The 17,305-nt window shown below is 37.0% G+C and overlaps 1 protein-coding gene across 1 annotated transcript; it reads right to left on the bottom strand.

Moving 5' to 3' along the window:
• Positions 1-1,435: 1,435 nt before the first annotated feature.
• Positions 1,436-16,436, bottom strand: LOC109107854 (XK-related protein 6-like). The gene is made up of 3 exons (XM_019121017.2): positions 15,840-16,436; positions 5,223-5,419; positions 1,436-2,610 (listed from the first exon to the last, which is right to left on the bottom strand). The coding sequence occupies exons 1-3, from the start codon at positions 16,421-16,423 to the stop codon at positions 1,643-1,645; spliced, it is 1,749 nt and encodes a 582-aa protein (XP_018976562.2). The 5' UTR covers positions 16,424-16,436; the 3' UTR covers positions 1,436-1,642.
• Positions 16,437-17,305: the final 869 nt, after the last annotated feature.

Here is a 17,305-nt window from a genome sequence, read left to right as displayed (position 1 = left end):
AATGCCATTAGCTTAGCATCTTGTTGCACCTTAGAATAAAATAAACGTTAAAAAACTGACGATTAAGTCATTGCACATAGGAAAAAATATGTGGGCCAGGGGTTCCTCAGAGAACCGCAGCCACATTTCTGCACCTCACAAGTTTTATTACTTGGAATTTTGGATGACGAGACCAGACAAACAGATGAGAGTAGTAACCGGATACACACTATGCAGTCTAAATGCTCGAAAAAAGAGGTTGAAATAATGGAGAGGACCAGTCATACAACGCCACCTTGCCGAGGGTTTTCTGTGCTTATTTCTGATGAGATAAAACATGGGCTATGTACACACCGCAGCTGAATCTGGACTAAATCTGACTTGTTTTCCACTCACATGTGTGAACCAATCAAGTTCGACATTCGTCATAATTGCACACTTTCACACTTGGTCAGTGGAATGATGTTAAACCTGGTAAATACTAATAAATATATCATTTCTAAAAATGCAAGTTATAAAAAAAAATTCTATCATTTAAAATTACATACTTCTCAAATTTGTAATAATAAAACTGAATTATAAACTATTATATTAAGTTAGAATTAATAATAAATAGAAATAAATATATAATACATCATTTAAGGAGCTGAAAATTTAGAATGAGGGATTTTGGCTTGCGGTGTGAACAAAGCCACGAAACAAAAGCATCCTAAAAACTGAGAGAAAATAATAATAATATTAATAAAATCAATTCAATGTGCTATTCTCTTTACAAAACTGTTCCTGTCAGAACCACGCATCAGCTGTGTGCTTTTATTATTCAATTATTAATATAAATTCCCACTAAACAGACCCAACATGATTCTCAGTGCAATATTAACCATACTTATTGTGCAAAGGGTTTAATGGATTTTGAACTGTGCTATACAGAGTCAATGAGGTATTTCTTTAATAACCAAAGAATACAATAATCAAGACACTTTAACAAACTAAATATAGATTTTAAGGCAAACAGACAATGAATGCCACTTGGATTTTGTCTGACAGGTGGATTCTCACCTGCAGAGGTAAGTGTAAAGGGGCACGTACAGCGATTAATTCACTAGAGGCCAAATCCCTCTACTGTAGTTTGCTAGTAGAAGTTCCTATTTAAAACTAACTACAACTCTTACTGAAAATAAGTGACTTTTGATTGCATTGTCAATGCAAATCACAAATGGAAAATCTAGGTTAAAGCAGGTGTTTCTTGAATGTAAACCACAACTTGAACATATCAATCAACACAAGTGTGAAAACAACTCTGAAATATCAGATCAGCTAGTATAGATTAATAAAAAAAAAGATGTTAAGAACTCAAGGCGGTGTTGATGTGGTCAAACCAATCTCCATTTTTTCCAATGTAATGGTTTCTACGGCTGTAAACACTATGACGTATACATATCCCCTTCATGGGGACACATTTTTAAATGGATATTGTAAAAAAGAGACAGTATATACATACAAAATATATACACATCTTTTGGAGGTTTTTGATGTAAAAGAAAAATGTGCAATGCTTGATGCTTACACTCTTTTACAAACAAATACGCATTTATACGCAAACCAAAATGGCATGCATTTTGCGGAACGTGGCAGATCTGAAACTAAATGTGGACGTCAGACATCACAGGGACGACTCGTACTGCAGGAGCTCGTATAGCAGCGGTCCGTCCCTGTACCTGATCCCGACAGTGGCGGGCGTGATGAACTGCAGGATGTTTATCGTCCTTCGCAAGCGCCTGTCCACAAAGTGCGCGTCCCAGGCTGGGTAGCGTTTCCTGGGCATGTCGATCTTGATCAGAGGTCCCTCCGGCCGGTAGCGGCCCAAGGGAGTGGTGGGCTCGGGCGAGCGCACCTGAAACACGGGCAGACAGGTGTCTGCCAGGGCGTCGTCCTGCTGACCAAAGGCCCCCATGGAAGCCCGGGAGGGAGTAGGTTGGGACGCTCGTGGCCCAGGGGTGGGCGCCATGGGCTCAGCCTCCGGGGGAAACGGAAGTCCCCAAAGAAGCTCAGCACAACAGGAGCTAGCTAGCACCCTTATTTTAGGTCCCATCGGATGAAGGAACCCGTAGTAGATGCCCATGAAAACCACCCCGGAGGCGAAGGTTAAGTAAACCCCGCAGAGCACCAGCACTGCATAGGAGTCAGTGGTGACTGGGTCTCTGTAGGCGTACCACAGGCAAGTTAGCACCGTATTCTCGGCAAGCACCACGAAGTAGTAGATCACCATGCGGTACCGGGTTCGGCCCTCCTTCACGTTGAACCAGCAGAAGATGTAGACGATGCCCACCACCATGTTGAAGAGCACCTCTTCCCATTTGGACATGCAAAAATCCGTGCCACCGTGCACGATCCAGAACGCCATGGCGCACCAGTGCACGACCACGAAGATGCCGAAGTAGATGTGGAAGATGGAAGCGAAGAGTGCGAAGGAGAGCACCCGTGAGGATATTGTGAAAAGCCTCCAGAAGATGTGGATCAGTGCGCCTCTGTAGCTCATGCTCTTTTTGTCATCTCTGGAGTCACGCAGGAGCTTGTGGTATGAAGCCAGGACCCAGGCCAGCGAGAGTAGAGAGGCAACGGAGGAGACACCTGTGGAGGTGTTCATGATGAGAGACATTCTTCAGTTTACTTATCATAGGCCAGTGGTTCTCAACCACATTCCTGGAGACCCCCCCACCCCCCACCTAACACTGCACATTGTGCATGTCTCACTAATCAAAAAACCTGATTAAGTTCATCAGCTAGTATTAGTAGAAACTCCTAGACCTGCAATGGATGTACCAGACAAAGGAGACATGCAAAATGTGCGGTGTGGGGGGCTCCAGGAATGTGGTTGAGAACCACTGTAATATCCACCTGATAAGATATGTATTCAGTGACCCCATCACAAGTGGTCAGCCAAGACACATTACCGTTTACACCTGGTATTAACATGCTTTTTAAATGCGTCTTCTATGACTACTTGTGTTCGAATTTCATCTAGACCAGGAGTCTCCAACCCTTTTCCTGGAGATCTACCTTCCTGTAGACTTCAGTTCCAACCCTACTCCAACACCCCTGCCTCTAATTTTCAAGTAACCTTGAACACCTTCATTACCTGGTTCATGTGTGTTTGATCGGGTTGAAGGGGAATCAACTTGAGTGACTTATTGCTTTAACAACATACATTTTAAATCACAAGCATCACAAAAATGTTCTGAATATTGACCAGAAATGTTTTGAAAAAATACTGCAGATGCAAAAATACTCTTCAAGTGATGTCTTTCACTTAAATCACATTGAACAGAGTGCTGCAGGGAAGAGCCATGTTTGTAGGCCAGCACACAAGTTAGCATCACCCTGGTTTCCTTTTATCCAAAAGCCAATGAAAAAATTGGCTTTTTTCACTGCAGAAAATAAGCTCTGTGACCAACAAAAGTTTGCGATTCATACATGTTTTGTTCATCAAAAAAAAATGAACACAACTTTTATGAATGTTGAAGCCTAAATACAAAAACTAAACTTAGCTTGCATGACAGTCGCATGACTTCAACGTCAACACCAAGTGTCCGACAACTCTTTCAATCATTATTTAAAATCTAAATGTTGAAAAGATTAAGGTAGTATACTTTGCAAAAGTGCATGAATTTGCCTCTTGGCAAAGGGCATCTCAGGAACCGCACTCCAGTGGTTTGAGTCTTACCTCTCAGATACAGTAGGTCCTTCAAAGTATCTTGGAGGGGTGAGGTGTCCAAGTTGTAACATCTAGCTACAGGGGTGCCTCAGGGCTCAGTTCTTAGACCATTTCTCTTCTCTGTGTACATGGTATCACTAGGTTCTGTCATTCAGAAACATGGCTTTTCACATCACTGCTATGCTGATGACACTCAACTCTACCTCTTATTCCATCCTGATGATCCGACGATAGCTGCTCACATTTCAGCTTGCCTAACAGACATTTCTTGCTGGATGAAAGACCATCACCTTTAACTCAACCTTGCCAAGACAGAACTGCTTGTGGTTTCAGCCAACACATCACTTCATCACAATTTCTCCATCCAGCTAGGTGCATCAACCAAAACACCTTCCAGGACAGCCAGGAACCTTGGAGTTGTGACTGATGATCAGCTGAAGATTTGCCTTATAAAAACATTAAGAAGCTCTTGTTCTGTCCAGTCTGGACTATTGTAATACTGGCAGGTTTCCAGCCAGTTCTTTCAAATCTCTTCAACTAATCCAGACTGCGGCTACAAAATTAGTCTTTAATGAGTCGAAAAGAGTGCATGTCACACATCTGTTCATCAATTTGCACCGGTTACCAATAGCTGCTTGCATAAAATTCAAGGCATTGATGTTTGTCTACAAAAACAACCACTGGCTCTGCATCCCTTTACCTAAATTCACTACTTCAGACTTATGTGCCCTCTAAAAGCTTTCTGCAAGTGAACGGCGCATTATAGTGCCATCCCAAACAAGCACAAAATCACTTTCATGGACCTTTACCTTAACTGTTCCCTGCTGGTGAAACGACCTGCTCAATCCAAGCAGCTGAGTCTTTAGCCATCTTAAAGAAATGGCTAAAGACTCATCTCTTCCATCAACACTTAACCCTCTAACACTAGCACTATTATACCTGTTTTCTTTTCATTTATTAAAAAAAAAACCTTGCACTTCTCTATTTCTATTCTATCTACTTGTTTTCTTTTTATTTTAAAAATATAACCCTCTAACACTAGCACTCTCGATTCCATTTCTATTCTGTCTACTTATTTCCTTTTTATTTCTTAAACAAATTGACCTCAAACACTAGCACTCTCTATTCTTTTTCTATTCTATTTACTTGTTTTGTTTTTATTTATTTTATATGTGCACTGTGTTAGACTAACGGGCACTTGTCACAGCATTCACATATTGTTGCTCTTTTGTTGGTTGATTGCTTCTATTGTCCTCATTTGAAAGTTGATTTGGATAAAACCATCTGCTAAATGACTAAATGTAATGTAAATGTGTAAACACAACGAGGCTGTGAAAGCGGACTAGTGAGTAGATGAGATTACCTCATAATGTCCCCAAAAACCACTGTAGTCCCCTTCTGTAGACGTCTATGTGACATAGAGGGATCTGTTTAGCTAGCATTTATCATGCATTCTTAAAGTTTACAATTGCAAGCTCAAAACTGTAGTTGACTGAACTAACTCCACTAATGTACGGTTCACACTTACACTGCAGCGTCTCGGCCCGGTTCTTCTGGATCATTATACAGAGTTGTAGCACCAGTTGGGGGGCACTCTCTAGAAACGTCTCCAGCAGCCGGAGCATGTTGACGTCAGCATACTCGTACATCATCGCCCAGTAGAAGCGCCGCCTGTGTTCCTTCTGCCGTCGACTCTGGATGCCCAGGTACATTGTACGGATATACCTGTTCAGAGATCGAAAGATGCACAGCTAATAAACACATGCATCTCTGGACAAAATTAGTAATGTTCTTGTAAACAGAATCAGTTTTTTTGCATATGAAAAAAATATGCAGTGGTCTTTTTTTAGTTCAATCTTGTGATCCCATGCTACACAGAAATCAGAGAAACACACAACATATGCACAAAACGATCTGTCATCAATAAATAGCATTATTTGCACACAATTTTAAATGTTCTCGGATGTTCTGCTATCACAACAAAGAAATTCCCTCACACATCTTATTTATAAGACCGTGGGTGAATGTACTCTTTGATATAATAATAAAAAATAAAACAAATAAAAATACATTTCCAATTATACTTGCAGAAAGCACATACTTTGTGCTCAAAATTACACTAAAAGGTAAATGAATCAGCCTAATTTTAGAGATAGTAGAGATCCATTTCTTAAAGCACAAACATAAAATAAAATGTTAAAAGTTGTAATTAAAATAGTCACAATGTGAAAATGAAAATATTTCATGCAATTAGAAAACTGAAAATATTTGTTAAATACAGTTTTATTTATCTTATGTTCTCTTGTATCTTATGTTTTATTTTTGTAATGTATTTGTGGAAAGTCATAATTATGTTATAATACTGTTTGCCATTTGCAATGGTTATTAACTATTTTTTATAGTTCGATTTTTAGTGAATTACATTAACTACTTAAGGATTTTTTTTAAGGATTTTTTTTTAATTAATAGAGAATAATTCATGAGATTTCAATTATAATTGTATATTAATATTAATATTATATTTTGACCACTGAACTAGGAAATCTCTGGTTTCTATTTCAGAAATCTGGTCACCTTACTTTTTCAGGTCAGCATTTAATGCAGGTTAAGGTCCAATAAATCTACATTACAGTATATGTGGTGTTGCATCCAAGAACTAGCAATTTAGCATCTGTTTCTCCAACTGCACACTTGGCATCACCATCTGACTTCCCATCAATGCATTTTACCAGAGATGGACACAGTTACAAAGCATCAAGGGTCCTCAAAAATACGGTATTTGGAAATAAATAAATAAATAAAGCATTGACGTAGCTATTTATTTAAATGTGCAATAAATTGAAGCGATCGCAGGTGGCCATCATTTTCACAGGCTGCTTGAAACACAGCAACTCTGGACGTGAGTGTGAATTATTTATGTCTATAAAATGAGCTCGAGCACATGGCAGCAGGAGTTTCCCATCAAGGGACTTATTACATCAGTGTTCCTCAATCCTGATCCTGGAGGACCTGAATACCACACACCTATTTTAGGACAAATATTTAGGCAATATTCAAATTGCAACAATATACAGGTGACAAGAAGGCATTGCCGCTCCAGTGATTTTTTTTTTTTTGGCAGTGATATTTTGAATAGCTTTGACCACTACCTGAAATAATTATACATTTTTATATTTTATTTCAAGAAAGATTGCATCAAATATGCATCACATATGCATCTCAGCGATTTCACAGTTTCCATATTAACACTGCATTTATTTACAGTCACTGAAGGACGTTTCTGCACTAAAATGATTAATGCCCAATAGTGACTGTATGCAAACAAACAGACAACCTCTTTGTGCTGATACATAGCCAGTAGATACTGCACTGCCTGAACCGGGATAACCTCTGCGATCCGGCAGGCTTCAGGAATGAGTCTAACACCAGACAGAAAGAGTTATATCTCAGATCTCTCTAATAGTACCACAGGAAGTCACTCAGTGAGCGGCTTTTATTTGCTTTATGTTTCCAGCTGAATGAGTCACCATACGCAGCTGTGCCACTGATATCGACCCGGATGGGATGGGAATGGGGGCAGGTTACAGTAATGTTGGGTTTCATACCATCCAAGCTGTTTCCCGTGTTAGTCAATACCCCCTTAAAAGCATGGAGTGCATGTACTAAAATCACTCTGTTTGAAAGCTGATCAATTTAGCCACAAATTCATAGGATGTACTGTGACATATAGTTAAATGTTTTAGTAGCATATGCACAACAAGGCTGTATTTATTTGATAAAAAAATACAGTAACATTGTGAAACATTTTACAAATTCAAATAACTGTTTTCTATCTGAATATATTGTAAAACGTAATTTATTCCTGTGATCAAAGTTGAATTTTCAGCATCATTACTCCAGTCTTCAGTGTCGCATGATCCTTCAGAAATCATTCTAATATACTGATTTGCTGCTCAGAAATAATTTCTTATTATTATCAATGTTGAAAACAGTAACATTTTTGAAGATTTTTTGAAAAGTTTTTATATGGAGTAGAAATATTTTAAAGTTTTCTAACATTCTAAATGTATTTGCTGTCACTTTTGATCAATTTAATGCATTCTTGCTGAATAAAAGCATTAATTTCTTTAAAAAAAAACAACAATGACTGAATATAAAGAACTTAAGATGAAGTCATTATAATAAAGAAACACTAGGAAAACTGTGAAAGAGCAAGAGCTCTAGAAAAGAGAGAATATAGATGTGTCATATTAATGCAACCTATATTGATCTAAAATCTCTCAGTCTCTGTGAAGCACGCAACAAAACTATGAATGAAAATAACACACCAGCACATGGGTTCATATAAAACAATAGACTTTTCCAAAGTCTAAATACAGACAAACAGAATTACAGAGATTTGCTCTCCATCTAAAACTGTGACATCTCGGATGAAAGATTCGCACGCCTGTCAAATCCTGGAGTTGTCCTGCTAAATCCTTCCTGGGGAATACTATGAAAAAGGGATTTCCACTGTTTCATATCACCCAACAAACATATGGAGAGAGACAAAGGGAAAATGATCAGGAACATTATGCATGCATGTGATATGCCAAATTTCTTCTCTTTCCGTCTCACTTTGCAGAGCGCCACGTAAATTTTTGAAGTAAAACAAGTTGTTAGAGGTGGTGAAACATGACAGATGCTTTTGCTTTAATAGAACAGAAAAGAAAATAAGGAAAATAAAGAGACAGAGAGGTAGACTTACAATCATCTCGCTCTGTTCCAGAAGCCTCTTTCTTTCTTTTTTCCTCTCTGTGAGCGAGTAAACCTCCCTGTCCCAAACCAAACTGCTTCTGTCTAGATCACCAGCCCATCAGGAAAACTAAAGCGAAACAAACAGAACATAATGGAGTCATGAAATGAGAATGGGGTGAAGGGGAAACACACGAGAACCAAACTCCAACACAATTATGGGATCGAGAAGACATCAAATGAAAATGGCTGAAATGACTCCAAACAAGGCAGAAATGAGAAACTTGTAAAGCAGAGGGACGGAAGAGAATTCTGAACCTGAATGCTATAGCGCTAGATGTAAAATGACCCATAAATTCGAAACAAACTCTATTCTAGTTATACAAATATTATACACACTCTCTCACACACACACACACACACACACACACACACACACACACACACACACACACACACACACACACACACACAAACAGTTAGTCATTAATCACATAACAACCCCCTATAGGGTGATATGAGATGTATTACCATAACTGTACATTATCCCTCACACATTTATCAACACCACAATATGAAAATGATATCAAAATCATACTACAGCCAAGAAAAAGAGCTAAAGCAAACACTGTGAGGAGGGTCAGAAATCATGCAAAACTACCACTGAAAGAGACAAAACAGCCCCAGAGACTTTATGTAAAATGCACACACAAAAATGCTTTTCTAGCCCTAGCTACATATTTTGCATAAAATATCAGATAGAAAACACTCTAAACACTGTGACAACTGCAAAACAACAAATACATTCAAATGCATGGTGACAGATTTCAGCAGAGACCTGCATAATTCAACACAAGAATCGAAAATGCTTTTAAATGTATTCCAGCAGACAGTTTCTTCTGTTATGATATGCTATACGTTAATTAAAGATCATTTTGTTGTTTGGTATTAATTTATTTTGTCTCTTAGTTCTAAAACAGTACGTTGCAGTCCAAATCTTAAAATAATAATAATACGTTTTGAATCAAATTTCAGTGATGTACTGTGTGCTGGCAGTTTTCCCACATGCAGAGACAAGTGTCTCTAAATGTCAGGGAATAACCTTCATGCGCCTTTTTCCAAAACGCCAGTGCATCCCAGAAAATGCAAAACTAGAGAACTGCAACTTATAGTTTGTCTCTGCACATTAAACTGGGAGACATACAGAAAAGTATTTTAACACTGAACAAACATTAAACCTGGATGCCTTCCAGAGCATTATTTTAAAGGAAAAATTTGCTGAAAAGGAACTCACCTTCAGGCAATCAAAAAATGTAGATGAGTTTGTTTCTTCAGTGAATGGGTTACTGTTTTCACTTTGTAGATTTTTCTCTTCATTCAGAGAAAACTTTTTCACTTGAAAAAGCAATATTATGGATAGTGGACTTTTTGTGAGAAGCAACAGTTGGAAGTAAAGAACGCCTTGATGGATTTCTTTCTTACAAACATGCAGCTTTTTGCTTCTCAAGACATTCACTGATGGACTGGAGTGGTGTGGATTACTTGTGGATTATTGTGATGTTTTTATCAGCTGTTTGGACTCTCATTCTGACGGCACCCATTCACTGCAGAGCATCCATTGTTGAGCAAGTGATGTGATGCTACATTTCTCCAAATCTGATGAAAAAACAAACTCTTTTACATCTTGGATAGCCTGAGGGTGAATACATGTTCAGAACATTTTTATTTTTGGGTGAACTATTCCTTTAAGATATACATGTCTACAGTAAATTGTCCAGATTTTTGTGAAACAAGACAATTTCACGTTTGCTCCTTCATTTGACCCCTAGATGAATATTCAGGTGCTATTTCTAGCAAGTGCATCATGACTAAGAGAAAGAACCTGCTGAGACACTGCAAACTCTCTCTCTTTCTCTTCTGGAGAGCTGTTACTGAAACTCCCGCAGGGAGGATAGATTCATTTCACAGGCTTTATGCTTTTACCACCAAAAAAACACAAAAGATGCCTCCAACAAACAATAAAACAAAACAACAACAACAATGATTTATCGAAACCAACTCATCTTCTCGCAGCAGAATCTTTTATAAGGAAATAGTCATGGTTTAGTTCATAAAAGTTTAACAGTTGAACAAACTGTTGAGCAGTTAGCAATACAATCTGAGGAAACAGACTTTTAGACCTCTTTTTCAGCTGTTGAGACATGTTTCTGAGCATTTATTAAAGGGGCTCAATCATAAAAACATCTAAAGGTCAGGTAAATCTTGATGCACCATGAAAGTTTGCACACAAAAACATCATATATAGATATATAAAAGAAAATGCATGATATGACCTCTTCAAAAGGACAGTAGATTCTCAAAAGTAAAGTACTTTTAGTCTAGCTAATGTCGGATCCCTGAGAGTTATTCACTATCCAGCAAATCCCATTTTCTATTTTCTGTATTCTATTCTGTATGATATTTTTGGTCGCACCCGCAGGATGAATTCAACAATCATAATCCTTACGAACACTCATACATGCAAAAGCTAAAACTATAGCTGCAATCTTCTCTGAAAGTCCAATAAATCTAATTCCCCGATAAAAAGAAATAATAGTTTAGGTTCGCCGTTATCTGAAAGGTTAGATGGATGATGGAGGATTAGGATATGTCTAAGTAGATGTAAGAGCTACTCCGGTTTAGATGCTAAACACATTATTAAGTCAGAAATATCCCTGTGCATGTTGACCATTTCAAACTGAATTTCTACATTCATACCAGATTTATTATAAGTGTTTATAAATAGATAGATAGACAGACAGACAGACAGACAGACAGATAGACAGACAGACAGACAGACAGACAGACAGATAGACAGATAGATAGATAGATAGATAGATAGATAGATAGATAGATAGATAGATAGATAGATAGATAGATAGATAGATAGATAGATAGATAGATAGATAGAAACTAATTTTCTTTTTTTTTATATTTCATTTTAAATTTATTTTACATTTTAATAATTTTATTGTTTTTGCTATTTTTTAAATAATTTTTAAATAGCTTTTAAAAAGTCTAAATAGTTTTATATTCATTTTTATTCTAGTTTAGTACACTAAATTAAACTAAATTAAAATGAGAAATGTTGCCTTGGCAACAAGTTTATTTTATATTTATTTCGGTTTAGGTTTATTTCAAGTAACAAATTTTTTTTTTATGGTTTTAATTTTCGTTTTTGTTAACTATAAAAATCCTGATGCATACCTTTATCTGCTGAATAATAACAGATAACAGATTCAATTAAATAGCTGATTCAAATAGAAATCAATATTTTAATAACTTTCCAGGGAAATGAAATAAATGTTAAATGAAATAGAAACTGAAATAAAAATAAAAATATAAAATAATTTATTTCAGTTAGTTGCCGAAAAATAATATTTTTTTAGTTTAACTTGTAGTGCTAAAAAAAAAAAATACTTAAACTATAGAGACATAGAAAATAATAAAAATGACAAAAAAACACAACAAAATTACTAAAACTTTCAAATTAAAATAAAAGTGGAAAACATCAAAATAAAACTGAGAAGTTATTAAAAAAAACTACAATAGTATATCAGTGACACTAAAATAACCATTACTGAGTATTAAACGAATTCTTCATATTTTGAAAAAAAAAAAAAAAGCATTAATATTCATTCTTCATTGTTTCTTAATCTAGCTTTCTAATAAAGCTGCATTGTAGACTATAAGAACTACGAATGTTGTTTGGCACTGTGGCAGGTTGCTTATTTGCATGACTGTAAACTGTATGGCAGAAAGAATTTAACATCAAAAACCTAATATACACATCAACTGCAAGTCTCACACTATGAGCAACTGGTACTGGAGACCTTCTGTTGTATTTCTCATGGCATTCGACAGAAAGAGCTCAAGCTAAATAAATAAACAATGTACAAGTGCTGAACATCAAACAAGGTAAAGGTTGCATGAGTGGGTGGACGAGAAAACATGAAAGCAGCAGCTTGTGGAGGGATCCGTGTAGCAGTGAAGTGTGTAGAGCAGCTGCGTCTGTCTCGTCCCAGGAGCCGCTCGTGCTGTGGTTAAGTGGAGGCAGTAAAAGCCCAGTGATGGGACACTGAAAGGTGTGAGCACTGGGGCTGAAAGTGTGAGTGAAAGTGCACTGAACAGATACAGGAGAATTCAGGTCAGTGTGTCAGTGCCAACATCTACAGCCACATCTCAGCTGCTGGACCAGAGTTCATGCCTGCATAAGACCACAAGGACCCAGAGCTCACCCACTTCAATAGGACACTGTCCAGAGGGTTAATAACAGATCCTAGAATGCAGATTAGGTTTTTGTGTTTCTTGCTATTGGTGGATGACATTAGGTTGCTGCAGTAGGTGGTTTCTTACTGGTCCTGTAGTCAATGCTCAAGTCTTTGAGATATTGTCGTCTAGATACAGCTCAGCTTTTTCCTTCAATGCAAGTCTGTGGGATTTCACCCATTTTTATTTTAAGCAAAATCTCCATATCTAGCTAAATATCAGAGGAAAAATTACTTAAGATACTACGTCTTGTTTTCTGAAAAACTTATCAAAAATAAGTATGTTTTTCCTTAAAACAAGAACAAAATCTGCCAATAAGGTAAATACTAGTTTAATTTAATAACTAGTTTTCTCTTTGAAAGTTTATTTTTTTCTGGTGCCCTTTTTTTTCAGAAAAGAAGACTTAATAATTTTACGTCAAGGAAATGTATCTTGATTTAATATTGTTTAGATATTTGTACAGGAAAACAAGACAAAGTTAGAAAACCTTTTTTTTTCAGTGCAAGTTTAGGGTTGATGGTTTGTTCAAATCAGTAACTTCAAATATATTGATTTTTCGAAGTTACAAATAAATCAAAAACTGTTGGAGCATGTTTTACAAGAAAATACCATTTCAGTCTTTTTACTTCAAAATGTCACATTTAATTCAATGTGCTATGTGGCATTTTTTTATTTTTATTTTTTTGTAATTATTTGTGAAATTTACTAGCATTTTTGAGTGAAAATTGTTTCACAAAAATGTTTCAGTGCAAAGCACCACAAATTAAATTGTCTATGAAAACACCAAAACTCTATTACACTTCTTTAAACTATTATTATTGTTGTTGTTGTTGTTGTTGTTGTTGTTATTTTTGTTTAACCAGGGAAAAACTAAAAATCCTCTTTAAATTAAAACTCTCTTTTACAGCAATATTCAGGCCAAGATATGCAGCCAAAAATAACATGCACACAAAACCAAATACAATTAAGCATGGAATATTAAATATTATTATTACAATATTAGATGGAATATTAAGTAAAATTAAATAGCAGACGAGGGACAAACACTGACAAACTAACAAGCCACCATCTTGCAATGATTAATTCATTTCTTTGTTGATTAATTCTAGTCGTATGTTAACTTTAGGGTCCAAAGGTGTGAACGATCAGAACGTCATAACAGAATAACAACTGGACATGATCTGCATGTGTAAACTAAATGCATGGAAGGGCTGAAAGGATTCTCACGCTGTGGGAACTCAGAGTCAAGCTGGGGTCTTACACTCTGAACACCACAATCAGCCCTCATCAGTGTTAGATCTCTGCCAAGGGAAGCATATGTGCATCCAGACAGAGAGTGTGAGTGCTGCCGCTGCCGCCGCCGACGGGGAACGAATTCTCTGCCTGCGCCTGTCAGCTTCTGGTCACCCCTGAGCCCGACAGATGATCTTAACTGGCGTGACAGTCAACTAATTGTCTTATTCAGGCCTGCAGACACTGACTACATTTCCTGTCGCCCCGCTGATGAAGCCAAACATCAACAACAAGCTATTCTTACATATCACTGGAAACTCTCAGGAAACAGGTTACGGTACTGTATGGAGCTGATCACAGGCGTTTGTACATTCTGAACAGAACGGAGCACAAAATTGTGATTTACTACTTGGAAATGCTGTAATCTGATAACTGGATTGACTGAAAAATCATGCAGCCTATCCTTCATTAATCTAAGTGTTTCTATGAAAATGCTATTTAAAAAGAATGTTCCACTTCATACGACATATAACTTCATATGAGTTATTCTTTACCATTTTCACCTGACTAAACTATGGCAGTAAATAAAGCAAAAGGAAATTAGATGAATTACACAAAATCAGTCAACAACATGTTTGTGCCACATTTCAAAAAAATTAAGAAGAAAAACAAACACACACACACACACACACACACACACACACACACACACACACACACACACACACAAGCACAATGACACACACACACACACACACACACACACACACACACACACACACACACACACACACATATATATATATATATAAAGTGTTGTATAATTGTTGTTGTTGTTATTATTAATTTAGTGACAATTAAGCACAATTTAACCCCAGAATCCCCACAATAATTTAATTGGCATTATTTTAATGCAGAAAAAAACAAGAATTTATAACATTTACAATTTTAGACATTTTATAAACTTGTAAAATCATAAATTCTCCTAAAACATTAAATAAAGTCTAATTAAATAAGTCTTATTATTATTATTAACAACATTCTGTCAGTTAAGCACATTTTACCTCCTCAAAATCCCACAATAATTTCATTCTCATTAATTTAAAGCAATATATATATATATATATATATATATATATATATATATATATATATATATATATATATATATATATATATATATATATATATATATTAGTAAAATTGTAGAATACTTAATCATGTTCTATTTTATTTATTTTATATTGACTGTAATGAAAAATTATCATATTGGAGTAAAAAAAAAATTAAAGATTATATATAATATCAAAATGCAAAACAAAAATATGTAATACTAAAATAAGTTTCTCTCACAGTTGAGAGACATCAATTACTCCTCACCAGAACATGCATGCTTTTCAATCAGCATGAAATATGAGCTTTGAACGGCTTAAATATTGACAACATCCTGAAGAAAGACTGAAAGTGAGAGCAACATCCTAAAAGATCAAGCCCAAGCTGGATGCAGCAAAACCAACCCAACCAGACTGAGGTTTGTTTTCCTCTTGCAGAGGTCATTCAAGTAAATTAATTACCAGCTCTATCGATTTCACACTCTCCAGCCCGAAGTGAGCCCGTCATTCTGCTGAAATGAACTGTTTGGCATCGTTACACAGATGGTTACAGGACAGTGAACAAGCCATAAAGCAAGAGAAAGAAAACACAGTGTTTCAACTGAGCTAGACTGCTTGGCTTGACGGATAGAGAAGAAATTATATGATGCATCTGCATGCAATCGCATGTTCATGTGTGCATGTTCAATGTGCAATTCATCTGGATTCAAAAGAAGCACATCATGTGCATCATCCTAATGTGACATTCCGCATCTTACCTCCACACTTGTCCCATCTGAAGGATGTGCACGCAAGCTTGCCAGATCCAAATGTAGATCACACAGCACCTGTCCCTGCCGTAGATGCGCGAGCTCAGATCCGCCGTAGATTTTCGGCTGAGCCCCTCCACGGCCCCGAGACCACCGCCCGTGTAATCCTGGACGAACCACCTGAAGCTCAGAATCTGGACCAGCACCGACGGCACCAGCACGAAGAACAGCGTGAGCCCGAACCACAGATAGTCCCGTTTGGAGTAGTAGTCCAAGGCCAGCCACAAGTCCGTGCCGACGTCCCAGAAGAAGACGAGCAGAGCGAGGACGATCCAGAGGCAGTCCAGCCACAGGCGCTCCTCCCGCTGCTGCTGCTGATGCTGCGGCCGCTCGCATCCTCCAGCATCCCTGTCGCCCAGCAGCGACTGCAGACACGCGCTCCTGCAGCCCCAGTAGCACGACGACGAGTTGCAGCAGTGGCAGATGTGTATAGCCGCGCTGTCCAGCGCATCCTCGTCGCCGACCGCCTCGTCCAAGTTGTGCAGCTGGGCGAAACCGGTAACGACCCCCATGCCATCGGATTTTGCTGCCATCTTGCTCTCTGAAACGCTTCACCCCCCCCCCCCCCCCCTTCCGTGTTCCGTGACGTCACTTCCGTTATACCTGTATATTTTGGGCGTGAGTCAATGCTACTTAAAATTCATTGTAGGGCTCGTCAATAATTTACCAGTTAAAAGTCTTGACACATCCTGTATTATGACAGTTTTCACGTTAGACAATAATAGTCTGAAATATCATAGTCGTGTAGTGACAAATATACACAAACATGTACAATATACTGTACAATATAAGTATACTATAGAAGTATATTTTGTATATTAAAAATTATTTAAAAAGTATATTTGTGTGTGTGTGTGTGTGTGTGTGTGTGTGTGTGTGTGTGTGTGTGTGTGTGTGTGTGTGTGTGTGTGTGTGTGTAGAGAGAGAGAGACAGAGAGAGAGAATATAAATGAATAAGTAAAAATATGAATTTTATGAATATTTTTTTTTGACAAAACAAACAACAAACAAGTAATTAAATTGACAAACAAATAAACCATTATTGTCCAGGAAAAAAACATGCACTTTATTTGCCACACATTTATAAACATTTAATATTTCATGTTTTTTTTTTTGAAAGCCAATTTTCTGCACACATGGTTTCAAATAAATACATAAATAAAATGTTTCCACCATTATTATCCAGGAAAAAATCTTCCTTTCATGAACACTGAATACACTGAAGGTGGGTTTCATTCTGAAAGTCAGTTTCTGCACACAAACCTTTTTGACTACAAAATAAATACATTTCACAATGATTAAATGTTTAATAATATTTATTTAAAAAATATTTGTAAATATCAATTAAATAAATAATTAAAATTTCCACCATTATTGTCAAAGAAAAGACATACAGTTTAACACGTTGACTTTTT

This window comes from Cyprinus carpio, unplaced genomic scaffold, assembly GCF_018340385.1.
Source record: "Cyprinus carpio isolate SPL01 unplaced genomic scaffold, ASM1834038v1 S000006726, whole genome shotgun sequence".
NCBI classification, from domain to species: domain Eukaryota; kingdom Metazoa; phylum Chordata; class Actinopteri; order Cypriniformes; family Cyprinidae; genus Cyprinus; species Cyprinus carpio.
The sequence above is the reverse complement of the archived record's forward strand: the minus strand, read 5'-3'. Positions and strand labels throughout refer to the sequence as shown.